This window comes from Thamnophis sirtalis, unplaced genomic scaffold, assembly GCF_051295495.1.
Source record: "Thamnophis sirtalis isolate CommonGarterSnake01/CBP01778 unplaced genomic scaffold, rThaSir2_p1.2 scaffold_18, whole genome shotgun sequence".
In the NCBI taxonomy this organism is placed as follows: Eukaryota; Metazoa; Chordata; class Lepidosauria; order Squamata; family Natricidae; genus Thamnophis; species Thamnophis sirtalis.
In genome coordinates this window covers 1,020,787-1,032,819 of record NW_028261398.1, presented here as the reverse complement: position 1 = coordinate 1,032,819, position 12,033 = coordinate 1,020,787, and the positions used below count along the sequence as shown (strand labels likewise).

Here is a 12,033-nt window from a genome sequence, read left to right as displayed (position 1 = left end):
CAAACACACACGGTGAAAGGGAGGTCCTCTGGGTGGGATATTGATTGCTTTAAGCATTTGGTCCAAACTAATTTAAAGTTCCTGCTTGTTGAAGCCCACAAGATCTTAGGCAATGCTCAGCACAGCCAAATGGGGGCGCCAGATTCCCAGAAAATGCATTTCTGCTCTCACGTGAGCCTGTTGGGGTTTACTTAGGGGAAACTTGCTGAAACGTGTGAATGGGGTCGTTCTCTTTATCTCTGGGCCTGGGTTTAAATTGGGTGAATGTTCTGGTGCTCCCAAGTCTTCCTCCCATGGGGATCATCTTGTGGGCTGGTGCCGAAGTCCATCTTGCCTGCTGGGAAGGCTCTTCCCTCCTGACCCCATCGTCGCTTCTTTCCCTTTCAGGAACGCCAAGAAGGAAGGAGACCTGCTCGCTGCCCAGGCCCGCCTGAAGGATGTGGAGGCCCTGCTCAACTCCAAGGAGGCTGCGCTCAGCACCGCCTTGGGGGAGAAGCGCAACCTGGAGGCTGAGGTCCGTGACCTCAGAGGCCAGCTGGCCAAGGTAGACCAGGCACACCTGCGAAGAACCCCGGGGGTCCCTCTGCTCCGCCCCCTCCTTCTGGGCCTCCTTCCCGCGTCCACCTTTGGACTCCCGGTCCCAAAACGTGTCAGGAGGAGTGAGTTTGTAGGCTCAGGTAGACGATGCCTGTAAATGTCTCTTGTGCAGAAGGGGAAGGATGCTTCTGCTAGGACAGTGGTTCCCAAACTTGGCAACTTTAAGACTTGTGGACTTCAACTCCCAGAATTCTCCAGCCAGCAGAGTTGAAGTCCACAAGTCTTAAAGTTGCCAAGTTTGGGAACCACTGTGCTAGGAGACCGGTCACCAGCCTTCCAGGTCCTTCCTAAGCTGGTCGACCTTTTTAGGCTTCCAGGACTGAAGGCAGGCTGGTGGTCTTTGGGTTTCTCCCCCCTCCCGGACAATGGGTGGCTGGGCTCCTGTGATGCTTTCAATTTGGCCATGCTTCCTCTTTGGGCGGCTTCTGTAATTGTGGCTTTAACGTGTGCTATGCTGGAAGGAGCAATAGCAATAGCAGTTAGACTTATATACCGCTTCATAGGGCTTTCAGCCCTCTCTAAGCGGTTTACAGAGTCAGCATATCGCCCCCACAGTCAGGGCCCTCATTTCACCCACCTCGGAAGGATGGAAGGCTGAGTCAACCTTGAGCCGGTGAGATTTGAACCGCCGAACTGCAAAACTGCAGTCAGCTGAAGTGGCCTGCAGTGCTTCATTTAACCACTGCGCCACCTCAGCTCCCTAGGAGGCCAAAACAGCAGCAAGATACAGAAGAATATTTCTCCAGCTTGGCAGCTGACGGGGGAATTCTGGGAGTTGAAGCCCACCCATCATTCAGCTGCCAAGGTTGAGGATTTCCTTGGTCTGTGAGGACCAGCAGAGCTGTTGACTGTACTCAGTTGTGGCCCTTCGAAGGTAGACTGCTCCTGGCCACAGAGGTGCCATCGACTGTCCCGAAATTTGCTCTGCTTTCGCCACTTTATGTCCGTCCTGCACCCTCTCTGGGCTGTGCTCCAGGACAGTCTGGATTTTATGATCAGCTTCATTTTACCTTCATTCCCCCCACCCTCCCACTTGCTCCCCCAAACTGGCTGGGGGGGCTGGAGAAGCTCATTGTGTAAATGCTTTACCAGTTGACATTCACGTCTGCAGGCACCAGGTGAGGCCAGCAGGGGGCGGTGGAGCCCACCATTTGCCAAGGCAGAGAGGAGGAATGGACAGCTGGGAAGCAAATTGACGCTTCCATTCACCGGCCTTTCAGAGGATCTGGCTGTGGGGACTCTTGCTCCCATCATCCCCAGCCAGGGATCTTCCTCCCTGCCCAGGGGCATTTTCCATCTGTTTGTTTCTTTCTATAGTTTATTTATTTATATCCTGCCTTCCTTATTTTTATAAAGAACTCAAATTGGCCACGATGCTAAATTACTCCTCCTTCCGGTTTTTCCCAGCACAACAACCCTGTGAGGTGGGCTGGGCTGAGAGAGAAGGAGCGGTCCCAAAGTCACACGGTCGGCTTTCATGCCCAAGGCGGGACTAGAACTCCCAGTCCCCCTGTGATTGGACCAGTCACCCAGGGGCTTCTGTGCCTAAGGCGGGACTAGAACTCCCAGTCCCCCTGTGATTGGACCAAAGTCACCCGGGGCTTCTGTGCCTAAGGCGGGACTAGAACTCCCAGTCCCCCTGTGATTGGACCAAAGTCACCCAGGGGCTTCTGTGCCTAAGGCGGGACTAGAACTCCCAGTCCCCCTGTGATTGGACCAAAGTCACCCAGGGGCTTCTGTGCCTAAGGCGGGACTAGAACTCCCAGTCCCCCTGTGATTGGACCAAAGTCACCCGGGGCTTCGGTGCCTAAGGCGGGACTAGAACTCCCAGTCCCCCCTGGTGATTGGACCAAAGTCACCCAGGGCTTCTGTGCCTAAAGTGGGACTAGAACTCCCCGTCTCCTGCTAGTCTGGTGTCTTCTGGCTCTCCTTCTGCTTCAGACTCTCTGGCGTTTTTCCCTCCCTGCAGACTCCTGAGAGGCTTGAGGAGGCCTTGAGGGGGAAAAGCTGAATCGATATGGATGGCTTAAACTCCCAGCTCTTGACTAGGGGAGGGGGACCTGGAGAGGAGTGTGGGGGCTCCTGTGGAGCAGCTGAGGCCACACAGGCTCTCCCTTCTGGGCGTGACGGGGGTCCCTCCTTTGTCCCCCCGCAGGTGGAGGGATCCTTGGCCGACATCAAGAAGCAGCTTCAGGACGAAATGCTGCGGAGGGTGGATGCGGAGAACAGGCTGCAGTCCCTGAAGGAGGAGCTGGACTTCCAGAAAAACATCTACAGCGAGGTGAGTCCCACAACCCTGAAGGGCCCCTTGGAGGTCATCTAGCCCAACCCTCCCCTGTCTAGGGCGGGAATCCTACTCCACCTCGGCTTGAAAGGGGACCCTGCTGCTCCACAGCTCTCGCAGCCACGAATTCCCCCTTGCTTTGAGTTGGGGTCCACTGTTCCCTCTAAGGTGCGCGCCTGCGCGGCCGCGCACGTTGCAAGAAAACTCCGCGCAGGAGTTTTTATCTGCCGCGCAGAGATTTCTTAAGGAAACGTGTGGAAGTCCTTTGCAGGCGGCTACAACTGAATCCGGCAGTGCTGTTGCCTGTTGGAGGAGGAGGAGGCGAACCAGCCTGCCACCACCGCCCACCGCCAGCCCCGCTGCTCTTCCCGCCCCCTTCCCAGCCCCACAGTCAAGTGGTCGCAGCAGAAACAGCCCGGGTCTCAGCTGCCGCTCCCCGCATTTTCTGGACGGGGTCTCGCAGGAAGGAATCCCCTCTCCAAGGGATTCCCGTCCAGAAAATGCGGGGAGCGGCAGCGGAGCCCCGGGGCTGCTTCTGCTGCGACCGCTGGACTGTGGGGCTGGGAAGGGGGTGGGAAGAGCGGCGGGGTTGGCGGTGGCCGGTGGTGGCAGGCTGGTTCGCCTCCTCCTCCTCCAACAGCACTGCCGGATTTCCGCCCAACGCTGTGGTGGCGCCAGCGGGAGCTTTGGCGGCTTCGCCTCAGCCGCAGCGCTGGGCAGCAAATGTGTTGGTGCTGTTGGAGGAGGAGGAGGAGGAGGAGGAGGCAGCAATAGCACCTGAGGACAGGACAAGAACCAATGGAAACTTGTCAGGAGACTCAAGCTGGAAATAAGGAGAAATCTGACAGTAAGAACAATTAAAATCAATGGAATCTTAATTCATTTGCTACAGGTTTTCAAAAGACTGGACGGCCATTTGTCTCAGATGATATAAAGACTCCTGCCTTGGACAAGGGTCTGGACTAGAAGACCTCCAGTATCCCTTCTGATTCTATGATTTTAAAAACCACAAGCTTTTTACAGCTGGCTTGCAACTTTACCAAATTTAATTCAACCATTTCCTTTTGTTATTAAATGGGTATTGCTAGTTCAATGCACATGCGCTCCACTTTTAAGATGCTGAAAAAATCCCCATGACCTGCAACAAAATTCATTCTTCTACTCTTATCTTGCCCTAACTTCTGATAGGTTCCTGAAATATAGATCTATAAAATTTAGTGAAAATATTTCTATCTATTTTAATACAGACTTGTAAAACAGATTGGGACAAATGACATTAGTGCTCTGGGATAATAGCAGGTTTACTCTATTTGGATTTTCAGATAAAAGGTATCTTTTGTGCTAAGTTCTAACAATGTAGTTCTCTAATGTAACTATGAAACAGTCCAAATATATAATTCCCCTCAGGGAGGAATTCTGGGAGTTGAAGTCCACAAGTCTTAAAGCTGTCACGTTTGAAGACCCCTGGGGTTTTTTCCCCCCTAAAGGGTTAGGGGTGCAAGGGTCTTGTAACAACAGCTTTAAGACTTGCGTGCTTCAAATGCCAGAGTTTCTGAGCCAACATTTTGGTTGCTAAGCAGGAGCGTTGTTAAGTGATACTGATATTATATAACACTTTTAATTAAGCGGGTACCTTGAATAAACATAACTTTGAGTTTCAAATAATACTGATTTTGTTGTTGTCTTAGGTGACATCTGTGAAAAAAATTCAGGTGCTCAGGCATGAAAATATGCCGCTCAAACACTATACTTTTCCGCTCACACTGAAAAAAAATTAGAGGGAACATTGTTGGGGTCTCCCTCCATAAAAGACCCACCCATTCTAAAATGAAGCTTATTGTTAAGTTTCCTTATGAAATAAAAACAGAGAAAAAACAGAAGTTAGAGAAGAGAGAGAGAGAGACGGAGAGAAAAAAGTGGAGACTTCAAACTCTTTCCATGCAGGAAGTCCTGGAGTTACGGCAGTTCGCTTAGTGACGGCTCAAAGTTACAACGGCCCTGAAAAACGTGGTGTGGGTCTGTCCTTTCCCGGCATGACGGTGGCCTCCGTCCCCAGGGCCCTTTCCTCAGCCCCTTTTGCAACCTGCTGACAAAGTCACAGCCAGATTCACTTAACAACCTAGGTTAACAACTGAAGCGATTCACTTAGCGACCGTGGCAAGAAAAGTCATAAAATGGGGCAAAGCTCACTTAACAAACGTTTCACTTAGCAACAGAAATGTTGGGCTCAACAGTGGACGTAAGTTGAGGACTACCTGTCCAGTGGCAAAGAATCCCCCCCCACTTTACACTCCCCAATATTTCAAGACTTTTCAGTAATAATAGCTAATCACTAATCGTCCGGACCTAAGTGACAGAGAGCCCCTCTCCATGGGAGACTTGAACTCGCCACCCTGCCTTGGGCCAGGCAGTCAGCCCGGCTCCTGCAGCCTCTTCTCCTCACACCTGGGAACGGCCCCACAGAGGAGCTGGGGATCCTGGGGGCTGCAGGGTGGGGCTGGGGGGGGGAAGGGGTTGCGGTTGGGGGGGATTGTGCCTCCCTGCCAGTCCTGGGATGCCCTGCTCACCCTCTGCCCTCGGCAGGAGCTCCGTGAGCAGCGTTCCCTCTAAGCTGCGCGCGTGAGCGGCCGCGCAAGTAACAAAGAAACACCGCGCACAAGTTTCAAAGTGCAGCGCAGTGTTTTTTAATGTCTTTAAATGTGACTGGAAATTCTTCCCTCCTTTCTGAACTCTGATTTCTGATTGGTGAAATCAAGGAAAACTCTGCCCGGAGACCGATGACGCTACAGAAGGGAGAATTCCCATTGGTCCCTCACGTGTCCACTCAATTCTTTACCCAACTGCGCATGCGACACACACACACACACACACACACACACACATACAGAGAGAGAGAAAACGCATGGACTTCCTCTCCCCAAAGACTTTCCTGAAGCCTGGCGGGGGGGGGGGCGCAGAAACGGCCTCCCCGCCCTCCTAGATGCCCCCTGGAAGTCAGAGACAGATCATGTCCGAACTTGCAGGTGGCCCTTTGGGGGCGTTTCTTGCCCTCTGCAGCCCCCGGGGACTTCCCTGGAGCCACGTCCGGCTTCTCCGGGAGGCTGTTGGTGCTTCCGGAGACGGTGGTGGTGAGCCTCGGGGCTGCCGGGCGGCCGATGTGCGCAGGGCGCTGGGCTTGTTCCAGCTGCAGAATGTCAGAAATCTCCCCGTTCTGCCAGGCGGCTGCCAAAGGGAAGGGAGGGTTAGGGCGCTTCTCCCAACAGCCCAGGGCCGGCTCCTCTGCCTTCCTCGGTGGTTGGGAGAGCGCTGCGCCCCTTTCAGTCTCCCTGGGGGCCGCCAGGATTGCTGCGGCTGGAGACGAGGCTGCTGGGGAGAAGTCAGCGGGAGGGAGGGGGAGGAGAAGGGAAACTTCCGCTCGGGACGCCTTTTCCCTCCTCGCCCCCGGATCTCCCCCCGGCAGCCCTCGCCCCGCGCGGCAGCAAAGGGTCTGCGTGTCACGGGGGCTGCCTGGCACCGATCAGCTGAGAGGCTGGCAAAGAAGCGGCTCTCGGAGGAAGAAGGCAGGGACGCTAGCTGGCATTCGCTTCCCTTCCTGTTCGCCGCCGCCTGCAGCCCTGGCCCCGCCTACACTGTAGGCTCTCCGGCTTGGGGAGGGGAGGGGTTGGACTACATGACCTCTAAGGTCTCTTCCAACTCTGATTCATTTAACAACCGTGTTACTAATTTAAAAACTAGTGATTCACTTAACAACCCTGTTACCAATTTAAAAACTTGTGATTCACTTAACAACTGCATTACTAATTTAAAAACTGCAGTGATTCACTTAACAACTGTGTTACTAATTTAAAAACTAGTGATTCACTTAACAACCCTGTTACTAATTTATAAATTAGTGATTCACTTAACATGCGTGTTACTAATTTAAAAACTGCAATGATTCACTTAACAACCCTGTTACTAATTTAAAAACTAGTGATTCACTTAACAACCATGTTACTAATTTATAAATTAGTGATTCACTTAACAATTGCATTATTAATTTAAAAAATGCAGTGATTCACTTAACAACCCTGTTACTAATTTAAAAACTAGTGATTCACTTAACAACAGTGTTACTAATTTATAAATTAGTGATTCACTTAACAACTGTGTTACTAATTTAAAAACTGCAATGATTCACTTAATAACCATGTTACTAATTTAAAAACTGCAATGATTCACTTAACAATCGTGTTTCTACTTTAAAAAGTGCAGTGATTCACTTAACAACCCTGTTACTAATTTAAAAACTAGTGATTCATTTAATAACCGTGTTACTAATTTATAAATTAGTGATTCACTTAACAACTGTGTTACTAATTTAAAAACTACAATGATTCACTTAACAACCATGTTACTAATTTAAAAACTGTAATGATTAACTTAACAACCGTGTTTCTACTTTAAAAGGTGCAGTGATTCACTTAACAACCCTGTTACTAATTTAAAAACTAGTGATTCACTTAATAACCGTGTTACTAATTTATAAATTAGTGATTCACTTAACAACCGTGTTACTAATTTAAAAACTTCAATGATTCACTTAACAACAGCATTACTAATTTAAAAACTGCAGCAATTCAGTTAACAACCATGTTACTAATTTAAGAACTAGTGATTCACTTAACAACCGTGTTACTAATTTAAAAACTGCAGCCATTCATTTAACAACCGTGATCCTAATTTAAAAACTGCAGTAATTCACTTAACAACCGTGTTAATAATTAAAAAACTGCAGCGATACACTTAACAACCGTGTTACTAATGTAAAAACTGCAGTGATTCACTTAACAACCGTGTTACTAATTTAAAAATGGCAGTGATTCACTTAACAACTGCATTACTAATTTAAAAACTGCAGCAACTCACTTAACAACCACGTTGCTAATGGAAGCGGAAGCGCAACAGCCAATGTTGGAGAAGGGGAAGGAGTGGCGCTCCCCTGTTCTCGCCACCGCCACCCCTTCACCCCTGGTAACGGCGACCGTTGTGCTGCTGCTTCCAGACGGGACGCTGGAGGAGCTGCTGGCGGGCAGGTGAGATCCCCGCCTAAAGACGCCGCCGAGGGCCTGGCAGAATATATCCCGCTGGAAGCGGCAGCGCTCTGGACCACGGATCCCCAGGAGAGCTGCCGGCTAGAGCTGTGCAAGAAGCCCGCTTGGGTGGGGAGGGTGGGCAGCCCTTGCCCGTCCTAGCCACCGCTGTCCCCTCGTCCCGGGCGGCTGTCACAGCACCCTCTCTAGCTGGTGTGGGGGTGGCTTCAGGCTGTTCCTGCCCTTCCCCTTTTGGCTGCAGCTGCTTTTCTGCGGTGCCCAAGCTGGCCCAGCCCTGACTCGCTGCCCTAAACTCAGGGAGACCCTCTGCAGTCCCTCTCGTCTGGTTGGGATGCCAGCGAGAGTGTGTTGGGCTGAAGGAAGGAGGGATTCTCTCTCTCTCTCTCTCTCTCTCTCTCTCCCTCCCTCCCTCCCTCTCTCCCCCCCCCCCTCTCTCTAGAAACATATATCATGTTTGCAATAATTTACCTTTTTTTCTAAATAGGCACAGTTCCCTTACCGGAACCCTCGCTCACTCACTCAAACACACACACACACACACACACACACACACACACACCATTTTTCTCCATTCCAATTCGGATCCTATAAATCAATTGCTCTGTGAAACATCTGTGAAAAAAATTCAGGTGCTCAGACATGAAAATGTGCCGCTCAAACACTATACTTTTCCGCACACACTGAAAAAAAATTACAGGGAACATTGACCAGCACTGAAATGAGAATTGCATTACAGAAGAGAACATTCACATGAGAAATGGCATCTCATTGTAGCCCGTTGAAACATCTAGCATGTACAATTGAAAAAGTCCTTTCTTAATCAGCCTGGGAAACTCCCTTATTTGGCAACTATTTACTTTTCTTAATCTCCTCTTTACTCAACCCCCTTATTGGAATTACAATTATCATGGATATCATTATTCTGTTGCTTTGTTAGGACACTGGAAGTTTGTGCACTTGGGACAAATCCCTAGCGTGTCAATTCACAATTGGCCAAATTGGATGCAAAATTCAATTCCCGAGATACACTCTGTGACTTCTCCCACGCCCTTGTGAATTATTTGGTCTTGATGGAGGCCTCTACGCTCAGTATAGCTCTTTCCCCACTCCAGGCATTGGTAGAGTTTCTCTGTAGTGTGGATTATTTGATGCTGAATAAGTTTCCCTTTTGACTGAAGCTCTTTCCACACAACAGGCATTTATGAGGTTTTTTCCCCTGTGTGAATCCTTTGGTGTGCATAAAGTTTGCCCCTCAGGCTGAAGCTCTTTCCACACTCCAGACATTTATGAGGTTCTTCTCCTGTGTGGATCCTTTGATGTCTATAAAGGTCGCTCCTCTGGCTGAAGCTCTTTCCACACTCCAGGCATTTATGAGGTTTTTCTCCTGAATGGATCCTTTGATGTGTATAAAGTTTGCCCCTCTGACTGAAGCTCTTTCCACACTCCAGACATTTATGAAGTTTTTCTCCTGTGTGGATCTTTTGGTGTGTATTAAGGTGGCTCCTCTCAGTGAAGCTCTTTCCACACTCCAGACATTTATGAGGTTCTTCTCCTGTGTGGATCCTTTGATGCGCATATAGGCTGTTCCTCTCACTGAAGCTCTTTCCACTCCAGACATTTATGAGGTTTTTCTCCTGTGTGGATCCTTTGATGCGCATATAGGCTGTTCCTCACACTGAAGCTCTTTCCACACTCCAGACATTTATGAGGTTTTTCTCCTGTGTGGATCCTTTGATGTACATAAAGGCTGCTCCTCCGACTGAAGCTCTTTCCACACTCCAGGCATTTATGAGGTTTTTCTCCTGTGTGGATCCTTTGATGTGCATAAAGGTTGCCCCTCCGACTGAAGCTCTTTCCACACTCCAGACATTTATGAGGTTTTTCTCCTGTGTGGATCCTTTGATGTGCATAAAGGCTGCTCCTCTCACTGAAGCTCTTTCCACACTCCAGACATTTATGAGGTTTTTCTCCTGTGTGGATCCTTTGATGTGCATAAAGGTCGCCCCTCCGACTGAAGCTCTTTCCACACTCCAGACATTTATGAGGTTTTTCTCCTGTGTGGATCTTTTGGTGTGTATTAAGGTGGCTCCTCTCAGTGAAGCTCTTTCCACACTCCAGACATTTATGAGGTTCTTCTCCTGTGTGGATCCTTTGATGCGCATATAGGCTGTTCCTCTCACTGAAGCTCTTTCCACTCCAGACATTTATGAGGTTTTTCTCCTGTGTGGATCCTTTGATGCGCATATAGGCTGTTCCTCACACTGAAGCTCTTTCCACACTCCAGACATTTATGAGGTTTTTCTCCTGTGTGGATCCTTTGATGTACATAAAGGCTGCTCCTCCGACTGAAGCTCTTTCCACACTCCAGGCATTTATGAGGTTTTTCTCCTGTGTGGATCCTTTGATGTGCATAAAGGTTGCCCCTCCGACTGAAGCTCTTTCCACACTCCAGACATTTATGAGGTTTTTCTCCTGTGTGGATCCTTTGATGTGCATAAAGGCTGCTCCTCTCACTGAAGCTCTTTCCACACTCCAGACATTTATGAGGTTTTTCTCCTGTGTGGATCCTTTGATGTGCATAAAGGTCGCCCCTCCGACTGAAGCTCTTTCCACACTCCAGACATTTATGAGGTTTTTCTCCTGTGTGGATCCTTTGGTGTGCATAAAGGTGGCTCCTCTGACTGAAGCTCTTTCCACACTCCAGACATTTATGAGGTTTTTCTCCTGTGTGGATCCTTTGATGTGCATAAAGTTCGCCCCTCCGACTGAAGCTCTTTCCACAATCCAGACATTTATGAGGTTTTTCTCCTGTGTGGATCCTTTGGTGTGCATAAAGGTGGCTCCTCTGACTGAAGCTCTTTCCACACTCCAGACATTTATGAGGTTTTTCTCCTGTGTGGATCCTTTGATGTGCATAAAGGTTGCCCCTCTGACTGAAGCTCTTTCCACATTCCAGACATTTATGAGGTTTTTCTCCTATGTGAAACTTTTGATGTTTATAAAGGTTGCCCCTCTGACTGAAGCTCTTTCCACACTCCAGACATTTATGAGGTTTTTCTCCTGTGTGGATCCTCTGATGTGCATAAAGGCTGCTCCTCCCAGTGAAGCTCTTTCCACATTCCAGACATTTATGAGGTTTTTCTCCTGTGTGGATCCTTTGATGCGCATAAAGGTTTCCCCTCTGACTGAAGCTCTTTCCACACTCCAGACATTTATGAGGTTTTTCTCCTGAATGGACCTTTAGATGCTTTTGAAGATACTGATTTCTCTTGAAGAATTTTTCACATTCGGGGCACTGATATCTCTCTTCTTCCTCCTGGATCCTTTGGGGATTCCGGGGCCTTCCGAAGGACTCTCCGCCCTCCAGGCCCGTCTCGGCGTCTCCCCCCGTTTCCTCCTCCCCGCATCGCCCTCCAGGCAGCCGCCTTTCCCGGGCTCCCGCTGGGCTCATCCCTCCTGCAGCTCCGAGCCCCCCCGGCTTTTCCCCGCTGTCTCCCGGGGCTGCTCCGCGGGGCCCGCTCTCCTCCTCTCGGGCGGCGCTTCCTTCCTTCCCTCCCCCGCCGGGCTCCTCCGTCCTCCTGCAGGGGAGAAAGAGAGGCGGGTCACGGCTCAACGCAGGAGAGGCCCAGGCCGAGGCCTCCCCTCCCGAGGACCCGAAGGAGACCCTCCCAGGCTGCCCCTCCGTCCCAGCAGTCTCTACTTACTTCCGGTTTCTCCGCCTCCGAAGGGAACCGCTCCTTCCGTCAGCTCTCTGGTTCCGAAAGTGAAGGCGCTCCATTTCCCAGCCCCTCCTTCCTGCGAAGCCCCGCCTCCTCCTCTCCAGGCACCGCCTCCTTGTCGTTCCCCCGAAGGAGAGAAAGGGACCCGCTAGAACAATTCGGTTCTCGGCCTTCCTGATGCCGTTCGACACGGTTCCTCCTGCGACGGTGTCCCCCAAGCACCAAATTGGGCTCCAGCCTTCCCTTCGCCGCCACGTTCCTTTCTTTTATTTCATTCTCCGCCTCAGCAACGGTCCCTTTCGGCCTCCTTAGCTCCACCCACCGAGCCCCGTCGCTGGGA

General features: G+C 50.4%; 2 protein-coding genes across 2 annotated transcripts in view; one reads left to right on the top strand and one right to left on the bottom strand.

Moving 5' to 3' along the window:
• Positions 1-11,930, bottom strand: part of LOC148042311 (uncharacterized) — a 47,353-nt gene extending 35,423 nt beyond the window's left edge. The window contains 3 exon segments of the mRNA XM_087702988.1: positions 9,649-10,168; positions 10,170-11,552; positions 11,679-11,930. Coding sequence (XP_087559114.1) covers positions 9,649-10,168; positions 10,170-11,552; positions 11,679-11,752 — 1,977 coding nt within the window. The 5' untranslated portion in view covers positions 11,753-11,930.
• The window catches only part of LOC148042286 (SLAM family member 6-like), a 979,974-nt gene that overhangs the window by 35,726 nt on the left and 932,215 nt on the right, over positions 1-12,033 (top strand). The window lies entirely within an intron of this gene.